General features: G+C 45.6%; 1 protein-coding gene across 1 annotated transcript in view; it reads right to left on the bottom strand.

Annotated features, from left to right (window-relative positions):
* The window catches only part of LOC8035401 (ATP-binding cassette sub-family G member 1), a 57,085-nt gene extending 31,456 nt beyond the window's left edge, over positions 1 to 25,629 (bottom strand). Inside the window, exons 1-5 of the mRNA XM_040503623.2 lie at positions 25,298 to 25,629; positions 6,797 to 6,916; positions 5,303 to 5,420; positions 4,654 to 4,840; positions 1,795 to 1,940 (exon numbers count right to left, since the gene is read on the bottom strand). Of these exons, the coding sequence (XP_040359557.2) occupies positions 1,795 to 1,940; positions 4,654 to 4,840; positions 5,303 to 5,420; positions 6,797 to 6,916; positions 25,298 to 25,415 (689 nt within the window). The 5' untranslated portion in view covers positions 25,416 to 25,629. The remainder of the gene's footprint in view (positions 1 to 1,794; positions 1,941 to 4,653; positions 4,841 to 5,302; positions 5,421 to 6,796; positions 6,917 to 25,297) is intronic.
* Positions 25,630 to 26,801: the final 1,172 nt, after the last annotated feature.

The raw sequence follows: 26,801 nt of genomic DNA on the forward strand, positions 1-26,801 counted from the left end.
ATTGATTGATTGATTGATTGGTATGGTCGCCATTTTGGTCCATTAAATAATCAGCTTCTCCTTGACTTCTCCACTGTTGGTGAGCCGATCTAGATTCGTTGGTGACGGGTAGCTTTATATAGACGTCTCTTGAATACTGAGATTGTGTTATTCACACACTGGCCAAACAAGCGCACTTCTTTGTACGGCCACCACGTGCGCGGTGGCGGTGCAAAGTCAACACAAGAACAACAAAACCGACTTGACAAATTAGAGCTTGCTGGTAAAGTTACGGGGATAAAGGAAAGAAACATGAACAACGGAAAAGACAAGGACAGGACAAAACATTTTCTATCCTGTTCTCGTCCTTTGCGCTGTTCATGTAGCTTTTATCCCGGTAACAATGACGAGTATACAAAAGACTAACGATACCATAGTAAGAGATCTAGGGAGATAAGCATGATTGATAAGTGGATTGCATTCACAGCGCCAAAGACGCTTATATTGGCGGGAAACGCTTGCAGTATAATGATGCATCAGAGCGATCTTGGTGCGACTGGTTCAGAACGACCCTCTGAAAGGTTCGAAGATTTAAATAGACCGAAATGGCGATGGCCATGGACATTGAGATCACTCAGCCAATCATCTTACGATGTTTTGTCGTGTCTGTGTAAGTATCTGTTTGTGCCTGGCAAGCAGGCAGGGAAGGCAATGGCGCCCCTCTCCCAACATCCAGTGATTTTAGGTATTAGCGGCGAGATGCTTTGGTGGCGCCCTCCTGTGGTTTCCTCTCGTGACGTCATTACCTTACGAACAACAAGTTTGACGGTGTTTATAATAATCACGGTGGAAGCTTGAGATCATTCCGCTCTGAAACCAACACGGCCAACACCGTCAAAATTGATGTTCTTACATTACTCTTATTTCTGTCGATGGGAACACCTTTGCTGACGTCATAGTCAGCATTCCGCCAATCGTGGAAGGCCGACCACAGTGACGCTTTTGATCGCGCACTTCGCCAATAGACCCTTTTCCTTGCAAACGCCACTGGGCGGTGCTTCAGTCTTGGACGACTAACCGAACTTTCGGTTCATAGAAAGAATGAATGGTGAGCCCCTTAACATCGCTGCCTAAAACAAAATAAAATATCTCACCACTCATTCTTCAAGTGAGCGCCAAAAGAACCAAGAACCGCGACATCTGCTCAATACTTTCGAATATTCATGTAAACCAACTTGTCTTTTCAAACACGGTACTTAGTACAGCAGATGGCTCTTGCTAAATCTCCAACTTTTTTTTCCGTGTGGTATTTATGCTTTATAGGACTGGTGACATAAGCTAGCTCAGCAGGGTTGCAAATACTGAGCGACCAAAAGTCGTTTTTTGACGCAAGCAGCGGCTCATGTTAGTAAACAGTGAAAGGGTCGATAGCCAAAAAGACTCGAGCCAGTTTCAGTGGCAAAAGTTAGCAACCTCCTTTTTCTCGAAAATACCGCTTGACCGTCAGGGCACAACACCCCAGCCTTTTCTCGTTGAGTCAGTCAATTGACAAAACTCAGATGAGTGATGTTTCGAGCGCATCGAGGCAGAGTATACACGTTTGCAAGTCCGGCTTCAGGGTGGCGCCATTTTGCCCGGCTGGGGTGCGCTCAGACGAGTAATAATCCGATTACGAAGCATTGCTAAGGCGTCGTAATCGGGTTATGGCCGCGCACAAGCGCGCCCCAGCCGGGCAAGATGGCGGCGCCCTGAAGCCGGACTTGCAAACGTGTATACGCGCACAATGGTTTTGCGAGAGAAAAGTAGTTTGCGCACCTGGTGGGTTCGTCAAGAAACAGCACCGGAGGGTTGTTGACCAGTTCCTGGGCAATGGCCAGGCGCTTCCTCTGTCCCCCGGACAAGTTTTCTGTTCTGGTGTTCCGACATTCGAAGAGCCCCCACTCATCGATGGACTGGTGCACCTGGCGAAGCAGACGGAAGGAGCTGTCTTGAGTCGTCCACCGGAACTCACTCGGTGCCAGCTTGCCCGCGTTCTTATTTGTAGGACATGTTAAATTGCCTCCAGCGTAGCCGCACCACCAAGACGCAGTCACGCCGCTCATACGTCATAGAAAAGATACGGTGTACGCTCTGGACATGGCGACAAAATTATCTGCGGAGAAGCATCAAGCGTGTTCACACTGTAGACCGCAACCGTTTGTAACCGCAGACCAGTTTAAAGCATGAAATGCTTTTTAACGCTACCCCAAATCCCAAAGTGTTGTCTCTCCGTCCGTCCGCGAATTTTCCGCTAAATTTAACGAGGAAAGTTACGTCACGTGACGTCATGTAATTTACACACATTGGGAAAATTGACGGCACGTGACATATACGTCAACTCACACACTAAGAAATTCCTGCGCGTCTAGTTGCCCGCAAAACACTCCAAGAGATAATCTCTGCGATCTACGAAATCAGTTCAGCTAATGATGATGCGGAACAACTGTTTAGATCTCAAAATTAAGTCTGCGCTGTGTAATTACGCAATGCAAGCATGACGGTTTGCATTGCGTAATGCCACAGCGCAGACTTCACTTTTAGGTCTAAACGGATGTTCCGCTGATTTCGTAGATCGCAGAGATTGGCTTTTTGAGGGCTTGCAGGTAAATAGACGCGCAGGCATTTCTTAGAGTGCAGTTTACGCGCTAAAAGTAGAGTAAAAATTCATGTCTTGAGGCCAAAACATTCATTCAGTTTCCCCGCTATATCAAGCGGGAAACTGACGTCTCGTGACCTGTGCATCAATTCAGCTACCCGCTAAATTTAGCGGGAAACTTCACGTCCTGTGACCTAGACAGCAATCTAGTTTCCCCGCTAAATATAGCGGGGAAAATCGACGTCACGTGACTTATACGACCATTCAGTTTCCCCGCTAGATTTAGCGGGAAATATACGTCACGTGACACACCGATCCCCTTACCCCGTCCCTCTCCTTCCTCCCCTCTAGTCTTCTCTCTTCATCCCTCCGCACCTTTTAGATAACCCCAGGTGATTTTGCTCCAGCATTTTCTGCATTTAAAGCACTTTGAAAATAAAAGGTCGCTGCCAATATTTTTCCGCGACTAACCACTCTGACAGGACTCTCATGCAAGAAAGGAACACGTCTCAGACAGTGTCTTGAGACTGTCTTTTATGTGACGAATTACAAATGTGACCGCGGTTTTAGGAACTCTTACGTGTGTGCTGCCACGCGATGCTTCAAGAACAAGACATAGGTATTTTTTTAACCAGATTAGCTAATAAGAAAGGCAAGCGGCATATCGCGATCCAGTGGTCTTTATTAAGTAAATGCAAGGATGCAGGTGAGCTGGTCAATAACGGACATTTTTAACCCTGCAGAGTGAAGAAACAAAATAACAAGACAATACGAACATCTAAACACCGCTGAGGTTTATACACAACCTTATATAGACAACCAATACAAAGAATCCGAAAATACCAAAATAAGACACTGCTGACAATGTTGACGTCACGCCTACCCAAACCAGATACGTGTATCCTAATTTAGCTAGGCGGGACTTAAACACTGTCGTCAGGGTCTTCTTTTGGTCTGGTCGGGTTCCTTGTCTTGGTTGCCGATATAACGTTGTGTTTTGTAAAATGAACTACAGCTGTTTTTGGGTATTCCCGTTATCCTGTCCTGCTTCCCCACTCTTTAGGGACAAAAAGAAACATTAATGGTCATACCCTTTCTTGGCTATAAGAGGTGGATGCTTCTGTACTGCTGAAACTGCATGACCATGGGGGCGCAATACCGCTGACACATTTCATTGACTAAACTGATGAAAGAAGCGCCCGGTGTTGGGTGCTCCAAGTGCATGACTCAATCGCAGAAGTTTTGGGATTGCAAGCGCTTGCAGCCTCCTTATACAAACGAACTCCTTATACAAACGAAAGTCTACAGACACAAGTCACCGCAATATCCGTGGTTCGAATGTCGCGTGCCAAGTTTCTCCTTGAACCCATTGCCATGCGGGCATTCGAAGTACGGATCTCGCGGTGACTCGCGTTCAAATCCGTATGCAGACTGTCTTTTTTATGATGTAAAAGCAGTGTGACCCCGGTTTAAAACAACGGACGGACTGCTAAAATACATCATACAAAAGACAGTCTGCACACACTGGGTGAGACGCGTTTCTTTGTAAACCTTTTTAGGCGCAGGCTTCTGGCCGGTGACGAATTCAGCGTTCGCGTAAGGCGCGTCCTTTGCGAATTGAAAAAATCAGCCACTGATTTTTTCAATTCCAAAAGCCTGCCTAATAAAACCACCCTGCTTCGACGGCGCTAAAACACAAAATGGCCATCTCAGCGTAATATAACCTCTAAAATTTAAGCAACGACGCCAGTAACGTTTTTTTTATTTTTTTTTATGGGAAGTTGAGGGAGGCTAATAGCACCAATCGGAGACGTGTCTTCGGCAACGTAGCCTCAAAGTGGGCGCGGTACATGTCTATACTCTATTTCACCTTATGATGTATCGCAGGAAAGGCTACAAGCGCGAGCTCTTTGCTCTGGGGCACATCTCGGCGGCACAAGCTCTCGCGCATTAAGGGCAGCTGCTGACGCTATCAGCTCGCGCTTCTAGCCTTCGCTGCTGTACAACATAAGGAGAAGCGGGGTATAGCTGGAGCTGACCTTTTCTTTTTTTTCCTGGTCCTTCATCATGGGCATGCGCAACTCCACGCTCATGGTTATGGCCTCGTGCACTGTTAGGGCCGGTAGCAACCTGTCCTCCTGCATGACGTAACAGCTCTGCTTGTTGAACAGCTGCTGGTCGCGGACGTAGCCGTTGATCTGAACCTCGCCCTCGTAGTTCTTGTCGCTGGAACACGAGGAGGGGCAAACAAGTGAGAGATAAATTGTTTGATAAGTAATGAGGTCGATCGGTGCTTCCTCCAACCGGATGGCTAGTGATGCAATAATCAATAAGAGGTTGGAAGCTAATATTAAATAAAATGGAAAGATAAAAGACCTGTTGATTAAAAGGCCAAAGCTCGAACCAATCATGCTGGGGCTAGATTTCCACTATGCATAGAATAAGGAAAAAACAAATTGAAGGAAAAATTTGACAAAAAGGGGAAGCTGGCATGCAGTGGGCTATAATCACTTTTTCCGCTTAACACTTTATGCTAAAAGGGCCTTCTGAATAGAAGGCGTCATCAAGTGCAGATTACGCACGAGAGGTACCACCAGAGTCACGATCACTGCTTCCAAGTTCAAGCTACTCATTTCGATTTTCCATGCTTCCCGTACTCCCTCTAGAAGGCCACGAGAAGACACTCACTAAAATCCCGTGAGGAGGTTGAGCAGCGTCGTCTTGCCGGCCCCCGAGGGACCCATGATGGCCGTCAAGGTTCCGGGACGCGCCAGGCCGCTCAGGTTACTCACCAGGGCCTTCTTCTCTGTGAGAAGATCGTCGACCGTGAGCCTCGCGTCTCTTCTGCTCTATTATAGACCAACACGCTGTTTACAAACAATTTAGCGTTTGTCCACACTACATGTTCGCAGAAACCAGATTCCCAACAAGTTAGGCATCAGCACACGCGCCACGCCGATAGCAGCGCCACCACAGCGGCGTGACGTCAGAGCTGCACGTTTATATATAGACGCTATGTAGCGACTGTGCAAGGGCGCCGCCATGACCGACCTCCAGTTTTTGTATTATTTTAATCCGTTTACTTCGCTTCATTATCACCATAGCAGGCCTGGTCATTTCCAGTGTAGATTTCATTCTGTCCTCCCCGGCATTGGCCTTTGGTGAGACTCGTCTACGCTTGACTCAGTGGCTCAGCACCTCAGTAAGACTAGAAAAAGTCAACAATGGCGACTGTAATACTGCGCTTGTACGAAGCGTCTATATATAGAGCGGCTACAATAGATCCTAGAGCTGTAAAACGAACCAGAACAGTTGGCGCCTGCACGTAGAATGGTGTAACTTTACACCTAACGTGCATTTAGGTGGTGGATTTTGCCTTGCGAAATTTCCAGGCGGAGCTCTCTTCTTCTAAAAAGTGATACCAACAAATTTTCCAGGGTCAACGGAGAATGTGTTCGCAGAAGACCAAGTCATCGATATGTTTTAACTTGAGGCGCCACTTCCCAAAAGGCGCAACGAGCAGACAACACATGCTCGATCCGTCTATCGGGAGATGGCGCCAAAAATTACAACCATCGCTAACTCGGTCGTCTGCGAATACGTCCGCCTTCGACTCTAACAAGTTTGTTGGTCTCGGTTTTCACAAGGGAGATATGGTTTTGTCTTACAGCGCTAGGATTCCATTGTGAGCTCCCTATATTTCTCCAACTTTCCCGAAAGAGTTCGACTTCCCCCCCACAAACTTCACCTATACCATTCAGTTATCAAAGTCTTCCTTTCATTTAGGGTAGAATAAAAAAATGGTAGCGCCTATTTCTCCGTAAAGTGCTTGTGCGATCCAATCGCTTAGGGGGGTATCTCGGTGAATGACGAGGCTGAATGAATACGCCTCGACCACATGTATGCAGACAGTTTGTGTACAACTAGTGTGACCGTCATACGAGGAAGACCTCACTGTCTGCGGATTGTTGTATTTAGCGTGACTTGTTGTTAGTTGGTTCGTGGTAAACTTGTGTACGCAAACACAGCTAGAGGACGAACCTGAAGGAGTGGACAAGCGCTTGCCCACTCCTTCGTGTTTGTCCTCCGTGTTTTCGTACACATGTTTACTCGGTCTGTTTTGTATGATGTATGAAAAGCGTAAGCGCGGCTTTACAGAAGCACGAGCGCGTTATGGCCTACCTTTGCCGCTCTTGACTTTGAACGTAAGGTTCTTCCATTCGAGTCTGATGCTCTCGTAGTTCCGACTTCCGTTCACCTTCTCCATGGAGCTGCCATTGGACGCGTGTCCGTTCGCTGACACTGGAGAAAACAGGAGCAAAATTCAGACATCAAAGATCAACAAGGGAAATTGCCCGAAGTGCGCACATCTGCCTGAGTCAGTTTCACTGCACTTTGGCAGCAGACAGATCTCAAGCTGTCTAAACATTTAACATCTGATTTGCTTTTGCCAGCCATCGCGCTGTTAGCGGCGAGATGTTTCGGTGGCGCCCTCATTTGGTTACCTTTCCTGACGTTATTACCTTGTGAGCAACAAGTTCAATTGTTTTTTTAATGAACAGATAGAAGCCTGAAATCATAGCGCTCTCAAAGCAACACTGCCAACGCCGTCAAAATTAAAGTTCTTACATTCCTCTTATTTCCGTCGATGAGACATCCTTTGCTGACGTCAAAGTCAGCCCACAGCAACACTTTCTATCGCTCACGTCGCCATATCCGATCAGTACTTATGCGTTTAGGAACTTGCAGAGTGCGCGTGAACATAGCCTTAGCTAGCTTGCAATTGCACCGGCTTTCCCGCACGAGACGAGACATGGCGGCGGTCACTCTCCTTGGCTGCAATCGTCTATAGAGGGTATTCACTGGGCGCCATATTTGAGCGGCACTCTTGATGATGTCATATGCAAGGTGCAAAAGAACTGTGAAAGCTCGCTATCAGCACACGCTCAGTAATCGCGCACACAGCTAAGGCCGCCAGTGAATACTTCGTATATGCCGCTTGCATGGGATGATGATAAACACTAAACCCGGCTCGAAATCTTCGTCGGAATTCATGTCGGTGACATTCGTCTGCTTTCGTCCTACGGCCGTTTTTTTCTCTGGGAAAAAGCGGTGTTTTCCAGATCGCTTCAAGTTTTTGCGCCGTCATCGACTGCACAGCCATGGTAGTCGGGAACGTAGAGGAGCATCGGCTGGTACCCAGTTTTTATGCATACCGTTCTTTATTTGGACTTTAAAACGAGCCTGTGCTCAAGCAGTCGGCTCGTCAGTGACCAAAATGGCTGCGACAGACGCCGCCGAGAGTCTTTGAAGAGCAAAAAGATGATTGCGTATATTTGTTCTTAGGTTCTGGCGTCGAAGAAGCCAGCTTCTTGCTCCTGCGTTTTAATAACACGTGGGACGACGCTAACGAAAAATCACATACGTGCATAGAAATAAAAATAAAAAAACGAGAAGCTCCACCGGCATGAACGCGGACAGTATAGCTACCATAGGTACATCAAATTCTATAGTTTTTTTTGTTTTTTTTTATATGTCGAACACGTTGCTCGGTAGCATGTACAGAAGTGACATCTGATGCAAGGACTCTAAGAAGCACTATACTTTCGCTCCACGTGCTGCCAAGCTGAGTTGCGCAAACCACGCTACACGTTCTTGCACGCACATATAAAGATTAAAACAAGTTAGACGTTAGGTGATTAAATGGCGTGTTTTTCGTCTGCTTTTGCGTTGCAAAACGGGTTCTCTCTTTAAGCGAGATCTTACGCACAACAACCGCTAGCTGGGCGTCGTTTGCCTTGCAAGTAAGCGAATGCCTTTAAAAAAGAAAAAAAACTTTTTTATGCATTTATCAGTTACGACTGATCGTAAAAGTGCTTGCTTCGCCAATATGCAAAGTTACACTCGTATATAATTCTTTATCGGGGATATTTCACAGCGCCAAAGTTCATTAAAGAACGGATGGCAGTGCTCGAAAACGCATGACAAAAGGAGGAGAACTGGACGCCACTGTGCGCTAACTTTCATCTGTTTAATCAGATGAAAAGACGAAAATACATACACCGAGCCATCGCGCCACTCTCAGCATAGACGATGTTTCGAACGTGATTTCCTTATCTGCAGTAAGTTCGCTAAATTCCCAAGCACCACGGAAAATGCTGGGAACGGATACGTACACGCGCTGTGTCCTGGTCGCCTTCGCTGTTTAAAAGATTCGATGTAAATCAACAAACTAAAGCGTTGAGGGACACACGTGCCAAGTGCCATTTGTTTTAGATTTTTGCTTCCTGCAGACGCCAGCGCGGGTAGCCCGTGTACCTACATTCCTGTTATTCGCTTTGATGGTTGGGTAATGAGGAAAAATGTCTATTTCAACAGAAGCTACGCAACACATGCTGCGCCGAATCATGTCGAAAGTCGAACGCAACCACATGCTAAGAAATGTCTGCGCGTCTACTTACCCGCAAAACACTCGAAGAGCCAATCTCTGCGATCTACAAAATCAGCTCAGCGATTGATGAGGCGGAACATCTGTTTAGACCTCAAAATTAAGTTTGCGCTGTGGCATTACGCAATGCAAGTATGACGCTTTGCATTACGTAATGCAAAAGCGCAGACTTCATTTTTAGGTCTGAACGGGTGTTCCGCCTCATCATTCGCTAAGCTGATTTTGTGAATCGCAGATATTGGCTCTTCGAGTGTTTTACGGGTAAGTAGGAGCTCAGGCATTTCTTTGAGTGCATGTACTCTCAAATGCAGCACCGGCTGGCCCACCGATAAGCAACGCTTATTGTTGCGGGAATGTGCATTTGTTATTTTGTAGCAAATGAATTCTGCACAAACGTACACACAGATACACAAGCACCCATAATAAACAGTACGACAGCATGTCGCACAGGAAAACGCGCCATTCACCGCTTTCTCTTTAAAAACAGCCAACAGAAAAACCCGTAATTTTTTTCTTTGTCAACATTTTGTTTGGTTATTATTTCTTTTTACACAAGGATGCTAGCAGAATTTCACGTAGAAGAGCACAAATAGGACATGAGACGCGTTCCCTTCTTTTAGAGGCAACACGTTCGTTTCTGCTGGAACACGTAGAGGGAGCAGATTGAAAGTAAAAAAATAATAAGGCCCAAAAAGCTGGTTAACCCAAGACCATTAATCCACCTTTACAGCGACGCAGTTCGCTGTGCGTTTTCGAAATAAAAATTCCAATGTAAGTACTTCGTGTCTTCTTAGTATCGATCTTCTTCTGCCTGTCTTTGCATATTTTGTTTCAATAGTTTCCCTCGCAATTTTTGAGTGAGCGACTTCCAGTGGCCTTCCTAGAGAACATTTCAACGCAATAAACGTGTAAAGTATACAAAACGAGCGTGTTGGTAACAGTATCCAACACAAGGAAGGTCCCCTTTTTGCTGTTACTTTCCTCATGTTGGCTAAGAAAAGTGTCTTCAGCTTTTCTCCGCCCGACAGGCAACGTCGGTTGCGGCAGAGGAATACGAAATTCATAGAAGAGGTTGCATGTTTGCCTGTTGGAACCGTGCCATCGGCCGCGCAATAAGCTCATGCGCAAGTTCCCAGACAGAAAGTTAACAACTGGTAAATTTTTACCACGGTCTACGATGCATTTACCTTACACAGCGTGTTCTTTCTCCAGGAGTGGGCGACTGAACGATTAACCTTCCGATTAATCAATCAATGCTTTAATCGCCATCTTTTTTTTTTTAACCGGTTAATCGGTTGGATTGTGACGAAACAAAGCAAAACGAGTTAAAAACATTCGTTATTATATTCCATTAAAATGAGCATGTTTGAAGATCTTACGTGATGTAAATTTTTTGCTCAAAGTCACTTAATCACGATGGAGCGCAGCGGACCGTAGGAGCCACCCAGCGAACTCAGCACGCGGTGCACCCCCCGAATTCCTTCTTCTCTCCCGAAGTTCACATGGCACTCGCACGGCATTGGGATGGCTCGAAGCGTCCGCTGTTGGCCATCCAGAGGTGGAACGGAGTATATTTGGGCCTCGATCGGTCCCAGAAGGACGGCTTGCTGTGGACGGGCGAAATCAGCAGCTCGTTTTGTGCGCGCGAGAAAACTCCATGGCGTCCACAGCCTCCACTTCGCGACCTCTTCTCCCAATCGGGCCTATCTTCACGTGACAGCATAAAGTTCGCGCCATCCGTGTTTCCATAGGCCGCGGCCCTCGGGCAGTCGGAAGGCGGTGCTGCAAATATCTGGCAAGTTGGTCGCATCCCGGAACCCGACGTCTGACGCTCCGGTGCGACGAAAACTCTCGCCTCCGACCGTCGTTCCGACAGTTCGCATGTCGGAACGGAGAGTTTTGACGCGCATGGTGTCTCGCGCTTTAGCTCGATAATTGACTAGACATCCACGGGGCCAACTTTAGACATTCCGCCGATTGAGTTTCTCTTGAAACTAGCGCGAGCACAAAAAGAGAGGACGACGCCTAAATGTCGACAGCCGGGGGCCCGGCGTGGCCTTTCCCCGGCTCACACCAAACGCCGTCCATATACCCTTGAAGAAAATCGCTGGGCACCCTCCTAAAAATGCAGAGCCCACAGTAGTCGAAACTGCGCGCAGCAACGGCGGAGGATTTGTCCGAGAGGATAAAAAGCCCAAAATAAGTTACTATTTTTATTTTATTTTTTCGTCCTAATCTACTCGGAAATTCGGGGTAAACAAGTATTCACCCCCTTTGCCCTCATCGGCATTTGGTTGGGTCTAGTTGGGTCGAGGACAAATGAGCAACGCTTAATTTAAACTGATAAGTTCCTTGAGAGGAACTTATAAGTTTACTTGCTTCAGTATTAGACACTTCCGAGACGTGGAGATGTACGCTAATATGAAGGACAAAATTTAGATAAATGTAACCTAAGCTGCAGGTGCGAAGTCATGCCACCCACAGAAAGGCGGGAAGATTATATCTCACACGGCCACTTCAACGCCAAGCGAGCGTCTGTTTAGCGCAGCAGCTACTACTGTGAACAAGCAAATGAGCTCGTTCCTGCCGGCGGATATCATCGAACTTCTCTGCATCCACCAGTGGAAAAATAAGCGGGAACCTCTTTGGACTCTTCTCAAAAACACATCAAAGTTTAACTCTACTTGAAAATATATACAATGCGTCGTTTATCAGTCATACAGTAAAAAAAAATCAGCCAAAGCAAGAAATACAAATGTGTCCTCTTTTGTATGTTATGTATGTAAATGAGCGAAACCAATTAATCGATTGATCGATCGATTAAAGTGTGCCGATTAATCGGGTTAAATTTTTAATCGAACCCAGCCCTTGTGTTTGTTTGAAAGTTGAAGTGGTGTTTCACACCGGCTAGACAGTTTGCTGTGTAGGAACTTCCTACACAGCCGACTGTCCATCGTGCGTGAAATAGCACTTGAACTTCAAAACAAATAGCTTATTCGATTTATTCATATTCGATTTATTTCGTTTCACGAGCAAGGTTATTATGAGAAGTACTACAATCTTACTCATTTGCAAATGCCGGACAGCGTCCACACAATTTCCATCTGTGATTCATTTCCCTCTTTCTCGCATACAAAGAGGGCAGACGATTGAGCATTGCAGCTCTCATGCGTGGTGTGCAAAACATTTCCCGGATGCAGCGATGCATCAGCCTCTCTGCAATGCAAAGGTGCCTGAAACGGGTTTTTGAACGATGTACTTACCGTCCTTTTGCGTCCATAAAGCGAAACTGGTCCCGAAGTGGCAACAGATTACGTCACAGGAGTCGACTATGTCATGCTGTCGGATGACCCAACCCTGGCGGTTGGTCGTGTAGAATAGCTGTCGAAAAAGGTTAGCGGACTCAGGGGTCGCTGTCATCGCGGCGTCCCAACTCGTGTCTGCTTTGGTTTCTGTCAACTGTCTGGCCACAGAGAGGTCCGCAGCAGAGCAGGCCTCTGCCGCATCAACGTTTGCTTCTGTGACACCGCCAGGATCGCGGCGGTCAGAAACATGACACTGTTATGACGTCATCAGGTGGAAATGTAGGGATAAATTTTTTTTAGTGCGCGGTAAACACGCCATCAAAAACGCGCTCCAGTCAAAATAGCCCTACTTTGCCATGCTGTCAGAGGCTACGAAGTCCCTCGAAAGTCGGACTCAGGGTATGGACACTCTTTTTTCCGTCTTGCAGAAACGCTGCCATGTTGGCCATTCGTCGGTTCTCGTCACGAGGACTTTGCTTACGCGCCTGTGGCTTGTGAACGCCGCCGTTGTGTTGTGGGCAGCTTCTGACGTAGTATAACACTGGCGACAGACGTTCATACACGCGACAGTCGGCATTTTTGATCCGGTGTCGGAAGGACCTGATAATGTCATTTTGCTTCGTCGCTGTTTGACTTTAAAAAGAGACACAAAAGCGGACTTTCAATTTACCGTTGAACGGACGATATGTTTCTAAGGCATACTACTAGTTATACCAGTAAAGTTAATCATAATATAGCACCCAAGAGTGTGGTGTGAAATAATAAAAAACAAAAAAAAACTTTCAAGTCGACTTGAAAGTTGCCAAATTTTATCCGCACCACTGTCTAAGGTCTTACGTTATGAATAATTATCACCAGCTCGCGTGCACACTCACTGTTTTTGTTTTTTTTTCAGTAAACTTATCCGTCCAAGTTGTGACGCGTAAATAATTGAGTTGTTGATAGACATGAAGTTAGTCAGTCCCAATGGCCGTCTGGTGTCTCAGCTGTAGGTGACCAATTTAGCCAGTGCGGTACAGCCGCTAGCTCTTTAACGTGCACCACGCAGTAGTGATATACGACCGCACGCCGGTACGATGCTCATCCAGATCGAAACGGGCAAAGGTGGGGGCTCGAACCCAGGATCCCGGGGTTCTGCAGCGCGAGCTTTCGCTCCACGCGCGTCGAGCTGGGTGTGCGCTTCAGCCCACTCGGCCACCGATCTCCCCCACGACCGCACGCCGGTGCGATGATCATTCAGTTCGAAACGGGCAGGGGCGGGGATTGAACCAAGGATCTTGGGATCTGCAGCGCGAGCTTTCGCTCCACGTGCTCCGAGCTGGTGTGCGCTAGAACGTTCGGCCACCGATCCACCTAGTGGCGAGTATGTCATACAAGTATGATCGGTAAAGCACGTTGTTCACTTGTTGGCACCAGTGCTAACATATAGATTTAATCTCCCTTTGGCTACAGGTGTCTTTTCATAAGCTAATGGAAATAGCTATAATGCCAGTATTCCACAAAAAAAAAAATGTCGGTGAAATTAAATATTACAGACAAATTTCAATATTCCCAATGTACTTTCTACGCGATTAACTGATTTTCAACTATAACTGCATAACTGCTTCTTAATTTGGGCTTCGCTGCCTCAGTCTACTGAGGCAGCCCTACTAAGTGCTTGGGAAAGTTACGCAGAAAAAATGGTTCTTCGAGTATTTATATTAGGGTGCCTCAATGTCCCTCTGCTTAGGGCGATGCCACCCTTTGTAGTACCCGATGCCGACAGCACGCGCTCACGGGTAAAATACAAATAAATCGACGAAAACAAAATGTCCCCATAGCACAGCCAGCGCCACAAACGCGCGCTGGGACACGCTCTTTCACGCGCTTCCGAACAAAAAATAAAAATAAAAGTGTGGGACAAAATGGCCAGATGTCTCCACCCTAAGAAAAGCGCACATGAAGGCACCCTAATTCATATATTTTACAAGGAATTTTGAGTGCCTAAATTACAAAATTCTGCTAGAACATTTAGGCCCTCGTGAAATTTGTGGCTATAAAAATATTGCCTTGAGCACCCAATGAAATACGTCGATACTAATGACAATCCATCCATTATAAAGCCTATTTTTATTGTGTGCCACTGTAGTATATTGGATCGTTTGGTTTGCTGTATGGACGTGAATGATTTTATGAATTTTGGACAGCGTTCAAAAACTAGTTGCGTTTACCCTAGCCGTGGCGCCGAAGGTATGTGTGTGTGTGTGTGTGTGGGGGGGGGGGGGGGGGGGGGAGTAGCGGGGAAGTTACGCCAAAAACAAACTACGACACACAAATGTTGAGAAACGGAATCCCAAAATTACCTAATCCATACGCCAAAAACTAAGATTGGGATAAATGTTCTACGTGTGTAAACGCTTCGATCGTAATTATTTCGTCGGTAATCACCAGCTGTGGTTTTTTCCTTCTTATTTTCTATGCATCGCCATTGTCAGTCACACTTCAAGATAAAAAGGGTTATTGTGGGGAACATGTCTATAAAAAAATGTGCAAAAGACACAATTTATGTATGTTATCTTTTCTTTTTCTTATGGATTGATTGTCATCATTAATCTATCAGAACACGGTCTGATTACCATTATCATTATCAAAAAAGGGGTAGTTGGTGCGGAATTATAGTGATTGTGTCTCCTTTTTCTTCTGTCCTGTCTTTGTGCGCTGTACGTTTTAATCAGCAATTATATCGAACGCAAAGGCGCAAGCCTTCAGCCCTCACAAGAATATTGACCGCACATAGAGTCATGAGGCATACATCTTCTAATACAGTATAGCATTCCGTTCACCCCTAAGCTGATAGTGCGGTGGAGGCAGGGGCAAGTCATGCGTTCATTCTTCGACACGAGACTACGCTCCCTGCCCATACCGACGCGCAAAGGGCGAGCGGGGTCAGGTGATCAAAAGGAGATGGTTTAGTGGTCCCCCGAACGCGTAGATCCCGCTGCACTGTAAGCAAATAGGTCTACGGAGAATAGCTCGGCCTCACGGCTGTCGAACTTTCTATGCATCAACCACTCCGATTTGTCAATAACAGGCGAGTGATCAATGTAGGATTATTTGACACGAAATGGACAAAGAGAGCGGTGAAGGAATTTTGCTTCCCTTGATGAACTTATCTTTTAAATTACTCTTGACAAAACAACACACACGCGCATGCGCACATAAACACACACAGACGCACGCGCGCGCCGAGCGCATACACATACACACACTTCAAAACAATTCTGAAAATATATCCCCACGTCATCCTAGCCATAAGGGCTTTCCGTTCGAACGCAGCAACTGACGACGCACTCATTGTTCGCCGAACAATTCGCGTAGAGCGGGGACTTGTTTTTCTCTACGAAAATACCCGACACACATCTCGGTTGTTGTTGTTTTTTGTCCCTTCGAAACACACCGGTAATGAGCTACATTGAGAAGAAGCACCAGGAAGAAAATCGAAACGGCAACAAATACAGCGTCCTTGATACTATAAGAGAGATAAAGAGCTTCCACATAAATGGCGGATGTTCCGCATGCCGTCTCTGCTCCTGCGTGTCGTTGTACTTGACAGCACCTGATGCCTGTTTATGGACGCGTAACTCGGGAACGGCGGTAGAATTTGCATCGTCCTTCATAAGGATAGAGCGATGAAGAATAGAGAGATAAACTTGAGCCAACTGTACACAGCTCGCCGATTGCTATTGTGGACGACGTGCAACGAGTTTATCGAGCGAGATTCATTAGCACCTCATACCACTGGAGCGGTAAATGCGGCAGCTTAAAAAGCCCTTTCACCTTGAGCCTCACGAACTGGTCATGAACACAAGATGGCTGCAAGCAACCGATACACCAAAAAATTGATCGAGTCAGCAAAACACGTTGTTGGCGTTTGCGCTGCGTAGTCATGGCAATTCGTGTATCCTTCGGCAATGACTCAAAAGCCATTTCCTTTGAGGTCTCAGTTCCTGGGTGTTTGAGCAAACGCGTAAACACTTGCCCCCACTAAATATTATGATTAGTGTAGTACTGCAGGGTTCATTATTGTGTGAAAATTTTTTACGTCCTCATATCTCTCCGAAGTTTTTCCGTAGATCGCATTATTTCTGGGAGCGATCGTATAAAAAAGGAACTTGCTATACCCCCAGGGTCAACTATTTCGTGCTACAATGCCAAAACTGCCTTGTACCTTCCACGGTGCTGTACGTAATATTTTCTAAAACTATTTAAATGGCTTGCTCTGGCACCTCATTCACAAGCACTGGAGCACTGCGAAATCTACGCTAGCCTCCACAACGTTACACAAAATAGTTGACACCGATCTTGTTGTCGTACCCCTGAGTTCAACTGAACTGTATAAGAGTTGAGTCGTGACTTACATAAGTATTTATGTGCAGCATCCCCTACGCAACTACGCACACGAGAAGGATTACTCCGGAAGTGTTTTACTGGCGCCAGTGCACATTCAAATGAAGAGGTAATCACAGCTATCCTCACGTGCTTCTGCGCTTCGAAGCATTACGTATAACTTGTGAGATCCCTAGCGACAGGAAAACTTGCCAAGAGGAATAAACCTTCATTTTCTGTTCCCACTGCTAGCGAACGCTCTAGAGTCTAGACTATGGCGGAATCATTTTTATTTGCAGATATCTTCTTAATTTCTTTTCGGGATGATGAGCCTTTAAATGCCCATGCACATCATCATCATCATCATCATCATGATGCTACTACTACTGCTACTGATATTATTATTATTAAAATATCTTCATTTCGCTTGAGCATTCATATTTATCGTGTTTGTTTTCCAACACAGTCCACGGATTCATGCCAGACGCGTTGACTTTGCGTACGAAGCGCCAAGCGAAAAAGTTGAGTTGATCACATCTCTCTAGGAATTTTCAACTTATTCTAGTATCTCTGGAGGCACTCTTTCAGCACAAAGGGCAACAAAAACGGCTGCGACATTTTAAAGTCCACGTACGCTTGAACTGAAAAATACGAGAGTAGAAATTTTTTCAACAGCACAAGAAATTTGAAGATAAAAACACGACGCAAACATATTTCATTTGTGCCCATAAATGTGAGGATATTCCTTCAAAACCTTTGTACGGCCATTTCAGATTGCTTTTTACCTTATGCATGCGCCAAATAATGTTGTTTTGCGCACGCAGTTTAACGCCACCAGAAATGCAGCGACTGCGCTTATCAGTTCGTTAGAGAGGCAATTGTATGCCGGTCAGCTTCGCGATGCTCGCCGAAGCTCAATGCAAACTTGGTCTGTCATCAGACAGTTACGAGATAATCCGCACCGTTGTGTCAATTCCATGATAGCACTTAACTTCGACCTAACTACAATATCCCTGGCTGATAATTTTTGCAATTTGTTTTCTAGTTAGCGGTGCACTGCAGCCGTAAACGCACGCTTGTCAATGCAACCTTTCATGCGACACATTTTTATCTTTCCTTCCTTTGCTAACAGAACCGTATATTTTAGTATTACTTTTAGTTTAAGGCAAAAGAAGTGTGCGTGTATTAATAACATATTATTTGATGGTATATGCAGAAACACCGATTAGACGTGTTTTGCTATTTTTGCTAAATGATATCATTCAAAATACGGGTTAGGTTGTTTGAAGCGTGCCTGTGTCTTCCCACTAAACAAAGACCTTGTCAAAAGTGGTATTTCTAATGACCTCCCCATATCTATTGTTTTCTGTATATATATATATAAAAAAAATAGTGTGAAGACATGGTCTTAATGTAATGAGTGATTTCTTGTTCAATCATAATTTTTAAAGTAAGCGCCATTATGAATTTGTGGCAAGTTCAGGCACTCAAGCACTATTAGAAAACATGTCAAATTCTCTGCATGCAAATCTGGAGAAAAATAAAGTGCTTGTGCGCGATTTTTGAATCTTAGCTTTTAACGCAGTAAACCATTATATATATATATTCTGCGGTAAGCTGGATTGGTATGGTTTTCGGGGCAGGTGCTTAAATTTTATCTGAAACTAATTTACCGAGCGTTTCCAGATTATGGCGTTCGACTCTATGAAGAAGAACAAGAAAAAAACATGGTGCTATGAAGAATTTGGCACCCTTGAAATGATGCCGGCTATGCAGAATAAAACACCATTTTTAGAGTGTAGGGTGCCTAAGGAATACATTTTATAGCCTCTTTAATTCAATATTTACGCGAATGACTTATGCTCCACTGTGAAGTTTACTCAATGTTGTCAGTACTCTGATGAAACTCTGCTTATTTTAAAAAATTGCTGATTACTTTCTTTCTCTTTTTAAATGACAAGATGATGCTATAAAATTAATCAAGTAGTTTGAAGCTTAACAAGTACAAGATAATTCTGCAAAAATCAACTTGTCTGCTACGACAATCCTCATAAAATAGTACCTTCGAATGGCTCCATTTCATTTCATACGGACGATTGCAAGTCGTGTTGCATACCTGAAATAAGTGTAACATCTGTTACATACCTTCGAATGTACACCGATAGCAATTCATCATGCAAATCGCACAAAGCCTATGTTTTTAATTAAAAAAAGCTTCGGATTGTTTTATGACTTTTGTACAGTTTTAATTTTCGTTCACCTTGTTTTGTTAGAACGTTAGTCGCTTATGTCTTGTGTTAGTGCTCTAGATATGAAAGGTGTTGGTTCGGGAACTGTTATTCCACTTGGGAAACCCGCAATAATAGTACTCTTAAAAACATACGTCTAAGTGATTTTACGGGTTGAGCTTGGGAGAGTCAGGTAGTCATTTAAATCCGCCGGTTTGCCTTACTTTCATATTTTATTCGAGCAAAATGTGGTAGCCAAATATTTTTGGCACGGCGAAAATAAAATCAAAAGTGTAAAAAATGTGCCTTTGGGGCACAATTCCTCTTATGTCGTGCCAACAGTACGCACCCATTACGGTAAATCATGAAGACTTCATTATATCCCAACCATGTTTAATAAGCTGCCTGATAATACGTTTGACTAAAAGCCACAAAGCCAACTACGAGCTGTCATTCTTGCACTCAGAGAACTCTCATTTTTTTGTCGCTTAAATTTTGTGCTTCAGGTTGACGACTTTGTGCATATTCCTGCGGCTTCCGGGCAACGCCAGACAAGCCTATCTTTCGCTTTGGTGTGCCGCGCTCTTTATGATGTACATTCTTCGTTTGAATAAAACATTATTATTTTTACGGCGCGTCGTTGCTTCCTTTGCAATAAAGTTAGGTTGCAATAAGTATACGTGCTGTTTTTGTTCTTGAGACCGTGACTCTGATATCTAGTTGCAAAGGTGAGTCAGACAGAATTATGTCACAAAGCTGGTTTTTCTTTTCATTCCTCACTGCCAGAAAACAAAAAGGAAAAAAAAAAACTTTACAGGGTAGGTTTTGAAATGCTTCAGGGTAGATATCTGACACGCCCTGCACTTTTAAACAATCCACGGTAGAATCCTCATTCCTTTTGGGCTGTTCTCATCCTTCACAAACACGCAATTATGTTGTTTTCTTTCGTGCACAAGGAGCGTCACATAACTTATCTCCCGAAATGTATTCCTTCCCTGTCACTTTGCTGTGGAATCCACGAACGCTACTCACAATTTTTTTTTTATTAACGATGTTTTTTTTATTTCTTTTTTTTTTTATTAACTTCGTTATAAAAATAAAATTATGTGACTGGATTTTAAAGTGCTTCAGGATAGATTTCCGACATTCGTGTGTCACATACTAGGACAGTCGTTCAAAACCATGATCTATTCTGCTTATCTTTCAAGGTAGCAATATAGGCAAAATAGTTCATTATCAAAAAGTGTTAAAAAAATAAAAAAAGAACCACTCCGTAAAGAATGAAGACGGAGAATAAAATACTGAATCAGGGCTTCGTCTGTTCAATTAAACTTATCTTATATATCTATCGAAATGAAGCAATTATGTTGTATGTGATGTCACTGCGCACACTGTTACCGCCAACACGACTTTGGCGCATTTTCACATTTTACTTCAAAAGAGTAATGGAGCGCACCAAAATTTACCCCTTCAATCCATATACACTTTTCCCGCCCACCAGATTTGAGTCATTAAAAGTTATCTATAGTCACTCAATCCTTGAAAAGTAGCGCCATTGCCTTCCCTTCCTGGTCGCAAGACACAAGCAGATACATACAGACGACCAAACCCTCCCAAAGCGATTGGTTGATAGGTATTCGTTGCCATAGCAATCTCCAATTCGGTCTTTTTAAACCTCCGAAGCTTAGAAAGAGTTGCTCTCAACCAGGCGTGTGTAGATCGCAGTGGAGCATCCTCCGTACCGAAAGCGACCCTCGCAAATATAAGCCGTCATTGGCATGCAATCAACTTATCAATCATACTTATTCCCACAGATCTTTATTGTCCCTGCGTATTTAAACACAGAAAAGTTATTTTTAATGCCATCAAGCACCGACGTCGCATGTGGTGACGGTGCAAAGATCTGAGCCCCTTTCGCCAGTGCGGAGATAACAAAATCTCGGTATATAAGAAATGTCTAGAAAGGTCAAGTCGTGTTTTATAGTCTTGATGCGTCACAGGGAAGCAGAGTGTGGGACGCATTAAGTTAAATGATGACTGATGTGAGCGTTCCAAACGCATTGCGGGGCAGTATGCAGAATGTAGGAGCATCAGAGAGTGTTCAGATAAAGAGAACGAGTGAAATAGAAATGAAATAACTCCATTATTCTACGTCTTTTTTTTTTACATTTTTATATGGTAGATATTTACCAGACGGGCTGCGTGTTTCTCAATGTCAAGGCCGCGGACGTAGGCGTGAGCGCTCTTTTGCTCACGAGTCCGGACGGGTCTGCCCAATCGAGAAATGCCCCAAGGCCAAGGAGGAACAAAACGGGAGTAGTGGGAGAAAAACCGGTCATTAGACGTCCGTCCGGAACAACAACATACCCTCACGACACGTGCGCCACAGTAGCGCGGATCCGGGAAAACAAATGTGGCATCGAAAACACCGCTTTCCTAATAAAAATAAATACAAAAAAAAAAGGATTTGTTTTTGGCGGTATTAATCACCCGTTGATAGCAGCACACGCTCATCTCAAAAGGTCTGAAGAAGGATATGCGAATTATATTAATATATTCCGATACACGTGAACGTGCTTATATTCAAAACTGATTCGCTCAGTGCTTGCATGCGACAGTCTAGATCGTGTCTATAGTCGCCGACACTCTAAGAAACGAGGGGTGTGGAGAGTCCGGAGCACCCTATTATCGTCCGTAGTCAATGAGACTGCGTCATTAGCCGATAGGAAGGCTGGAGGACGAATCTCGAAGCGAGAAGCTTGAACATGATCAGCCACGTCCGGCCTTTCTCAAGCTCTCAGGGAATACAAAGTAGAGAGTGAGTGGCAGGTTACGAACCGAGTAGATGCTCCGCCACCAGCACGAGCTCCTTTGCCTGCCTTCCGCCTCGCCTAGGCTGCGCCGTGCCACCAAGTGTTGGCAAAGGCAGAAGGCCCGCGCTCGAGGCGGATTCCACACTGGGTTCTTAAACGGATACTGAACCAAAGAATTTAGTGCCCATAATAAGTAGCGCACGTTCTTTCCACGAGCCAGCAGCCGCCGGTATGCGCGAGCACACGCAGCGAAAATGACGTCAAAGACCTCCATTCGCGCTTAAGAGGACAGTGAAATGCATGGGCTTCGGGCCAAAGGAGAATAAAGACAGGCTTTTCATCTCTACAAGTGAAAGCTACGTGCTTGTTAGACCAATTAATCGCTTACCTTTTACGCCAGACACCACTGTGTAGATGAAAAACTTGTCTTTATTCTCCCTTGGCTCGAAGCCCATACATTTCACTGTCATCTCAACCGCGAATGGAGGCCTTTGACGTCATTTTTGTTGGGTGTGCTCGCGCACATCGGCAGCTGCTGGCTCGTGGAAAGAAAGTGCGCCACTTATTATGGACACTGAATTCCTTGGTTCAGTATCCCTTTAACCTGTCACCGACTATAGAATACTGGAGTGGCCTGTCTCATAAAGACACTGTCGACTCGTTTCTCGCCTCGTACGGACAGTACTCTGAACCAGACAAGTGCGCGCGTTGCTAAAAAGAAAAGGTAACTAAGTAGTGCTACTGTTGCCCACTCAAAAAGTAATTAGGTGCATTACTCACCACTGATACTCAAAAGTAGCACAGAACTTCTTTGTTACTTTTAAAGAGGGTGTAACGGGTGTTCAAGAAAAGGCTGCATACAACTGACAGAGACGAAGAAAAAAAAAAAGCGGCTGAGAGGTGAGCTAGACAAACATCTTGTTGACTCGGATCGTTCTCAGGTTTGGAAAGGATGAGAAGGGTAATCATTAGAAAAGGTGGGATTGAGATGAAGTCGCGGGGGAATAAGAATTGCTAAGTTGCTTACTTCGGACCGGCCTTTGCTTCTCTGTTCGTCTGAGGTATGTCGATCGCGATGACGCAAACACAAGACGAGTCTGGTCGAAAACAAGGCTGGCGTTGTAACTGTTCCTCAGATTTAAAAAAAAAAAAATTCAACTAAATATCCCTGTTTGCCACACATTCAACAGACAAAAAAATCACAATTTGTTTTTAAATGAAAGAATGAGCGATGTTATTCTTTCTTCACCGAGAAAAAGCGTGGAAGTGACGAGCAACAGGTTTACTTGTAATGCGTTACGATAAACAAACAACAACAGACTTTGGAGAGAAGAAAAAACCATCGCCATTTCAATCAGATAGGAACCGACAACAAACCGATCTCACCAAGCGATCGGCGCATGCGTGACGTTGCCATAACTTTAATTTACAGAAGGCAGTGCACGCGACAACACGTGCCGTCTTGTGCTATGCACGCTTAGGGCTCTTCAGCGAGGTTGTCGCACGTGCAACAAGGGCCTGTTCACAAAAACATCGCAGCGCAATAAGCACAGAGCTGACTTTCCGCTAAGTGCGTGCTCACGGGAGCGTTCACCAGATTTGCATCGCACCGCCAAAATTGTTGCTCGTGGCAGACGATAAGTAGCCGACGACGCCTGAACAGCGCTCCACTGCATGTGGCAACCGGCCTTGAAGTTCCCTCGGTAGCGGTGGCGTGGCCAAACCGGCTGGTGAGATAAAAGTAGCGCACCGCGCGTCGATGCACGAGGCACGTGCAACATGCAACCCTTGGGAAGATCATGGCGCCACACCGCAGCACCGAGCTAGATTTCAGACGCCATGTCAAAGAACCCCTAGCCTGGGTTCTTTGACGTGCATCATGCAGTATTATTATACGACCGCACGCCGGTACGATGCTCATCCGGATCGAAACGGGCATCCTAGGGGTGGGGATTGAACACGGGATCCCCGGGTTCTGAAGCGCCAGCTTTTGTTCCACGTGCTCCGAGCTGTGGCGCACTAACACACTCGGCATGCTTCGATGGCACACCGAATCGGCTAGCTCTCCCGAACAGTGTGTACGACGTGCAAGTTGGTCTGCTCTTCGCGGACCTCGTGCGTCTGTTCACTCCCCAGACGCGCCTACGTGCTTTTGCTTTCCCCCACCCCTCAAGCAATGACGGCACGCGTTTGGTCGTCTCGACATCGCGTCTTCCCTGCGCGTCATCTATGTTTACCAATTGATTGGCGTACCCCCTCCTTACGTGCTGATGCGTCAAAGACGCATATTGGAAAACTTAGTCGCCGTATACAGTCACCGACAGCCTTAGAAACGCATTGCATAACTTATTATATGTGCTCACGCATCTTGCTTTGTGATTCATTCTCCGGCGTTCTTATTGGCCAATGCCCCGACCTTATCGGCTGCGGGGTGATGATAAGACGCTCGGGAGCCGCGAAGCCCTCTATTTCTGAAGCTGAAAATGAGTTGTCAAGTTGTCTGCGATCGAGATCCAAAGTCAATCTGACCAGGTCCTTGCATCTACTACATCTACTCGTGCGAGCGCGCACGTATGTACGATTGGCAGCTTGCCAAGGTTCTTCGCCCACATACTACACGTGCAGGAACCAGTCAGAACGCCATGGCCACGGGGCCATTCCCTCGGGCTGGCATAGCAAGTGGAAATCAGAGATTTTTTGCCAATAAAAACAAGCTCAGTCGCTGACTTCGAACTTTTCTTTTTTTCTTTTTACTTTCTGTTTTTTTTCTTTATGTCCTTAATATCAAAAACCGTGCGCGAATTCACTTTTTTTTTAATGACGGTTTGCACAAGATTTTTTGTGAATGGTAAACGTTGGCTATCCCGTTGCCCCTGCAAGACAAAGGGACTTTGACTTGCCCTCATTGAACTCCTGGAGTTCAAGGAGTGCCACTGCAAGACAAAGGGTCTTGTCCTTTGACTTGCTCTCATTGAAATCCTGGAGTACAAGGAGTGCAAGCCAAACGCCAATAACCTTTGTACAATGCGGCGTAGGATTTGTGCAAATACTACACCACTAATCATTTGTCTTCTTTTGCTGAGTTTAGAGAATGAGACGGGTGATAGGTAGCATACTTCAATGAAAATGCGAAATTCAGTAGAATGAAAGGGTGAACGTCTTTCTTTCATTGAGACAGCACGTAACCATTTAGACGCCATTCTCCTAGCCCCTCTCATTGGCTGATTGCTTCTGGAAGTGTTCTGCCCTCATGAGAATTCTAAAACACAAGAAACAACAACCTTGTCAGTCCGGCTGTGAATGGCCTACTATGCCACCCCTTGAGGAGAAAGCACCGCACGTAAATAAAACAAAAACAAACATTCAAAGTAATACATAAGAAATATTTCCTGTGGATTCACTACTTCATCCGCAAGTCTTTTGCAGCACAATCGTGTGTGCATTCCCAAAATACCCCACCACCAACTGTTTCCAACCGCTATCCGCAGTTGTCGGCTGTTGATTAAACCGCATAAATAACTTACGCTTAGGAACATCCAGAGCAGTAGATAGGTCCAGTGCCACATTGTCAATCCCTTGCACGCTCTTCAAGTTTTCACTTTCCAGCTTGGACACGTTGAGTAAGACCGCATCCGAATCCATTGCGACGACGGTTCCTCAGCCGACGTGCCAGGGAACGACGAACTCGGACACAGCTGCCGGTGATAGACGCGACCGCTCACAACACAAGTCAGCGTATCTCTGGAGAACCGTAACGTGCAACCGAAGAGGCGGAGGTGTGCGGGGACTAAAGCGAAGGGAAACTGGTTCTCTTGCGGCCGCTGACGACAAACAAAGGCAACGACGATGGCCTCTGGTTCACGGTCTCGGCGACTGGTTTCGGAAGCCTTGGCACCGCAAGAGTGAGTGCAAGAGCAGGAAAGGATGTCTGCAGCTGGACGCCCGCCTACCATTAGCTAGGGCCGTGACTGAGGGACACGTTGTTCATTTATCTTCGCCGCGGCGGCCCAGGAACGGCCAATCCGAGGGTAGGGTTAAGGTGACGTCACCGCCGCCTTTCTCTGACGCGCGTCGGCTTTCGTCGTTATTGCCGGCGGATATGTCTTGGGGGGGAAGGCTGTAGCCTCCGCTTCGATGAGATTCCGATCGACGCTCCGTGGAAACCGAAACTAGCGAGACGCTCCAGGAAGGGTTGTTGCACCGCGTGTGTTTCCCCCGTGGAATAAAAACGTAAAACACCGAAGTTTGTGCACTCCTCCCTTTGGTGACAGTATCTGCAGACCTGTTTATATTGGTGCCCGGTCCTTCTTTCTGCGGCTATCATTTGTTAAAGATTGAGCATGCGTAGCGATGTGGGGACTCCCGCCCGATCTAAGTGCTGCGTCGTTGCAGTTACGTAAGATCAATTACATGTTATGAGGTAACTGTGTTGCAGAGGGTCTTTCTAGAATTTGGGGGTCAAAGACTTCTTGCTCCCTGGGAAAAAGAAAAGAAATGTGATTGTTTCCTTTCGCTGAAGGTGAAGGAAGTGGGGTGCGCCTGAAGCATCAAAGCATCAGAGCGGAACCTTGCCGTTTAAACGGTGTTTGCTCTATTTTACTCTTAGCGCAAAATCTGGAAATTGGAAATCATGGAGCCTGTTGCGGACGGTGGGGAGCGGGCCGCAACGTCTCGGCGCCTACCTCGCTTGGAATATGCAGGTTCGAACGATGCATTTTTGCGCGACCACCAGCCAGAGGAGCCCCGGTGGAATTATGTGCTGCTCAAGAATAGACCAGAGGTTGAAGGTGGCCCTCGGTTTGTAAGGTAACACGAACCTATGAGCAGACGCGGTCGTTATTTGCGATACTAAGAGCAAGCCCCATGCAGCAGACCCAGACTTGGACGTAGTTCAACTACTCTACTCAAACTACTGTAGTTTAACTACTTTTTCGAGTAACTTGGTAACTTTCAATTACAACTTTATTTGGGTAATTAGTAGTTTAATTTAACTACTTTTTTCAGGTAACTTCTACTCAAATTACTAAC

Source organism: Ixodes scapularis, unplaced genomic scaffold (genome assembly GCF_016920785.2).
Source record: "Ixodes scapularis isolate PalLabHiFi unplaced genomic scaffold, ASM1692078v2 PGA_scaffold0__279_contigs__length_252992795, whole genome shotgun sequence".
NCBI classification, from domain to species: Eukaryota; Metazoa; Arthropoda; class Arachnida; order Ixodida; family Ixodidae; genus Ixodes; species Ixodes scapularis.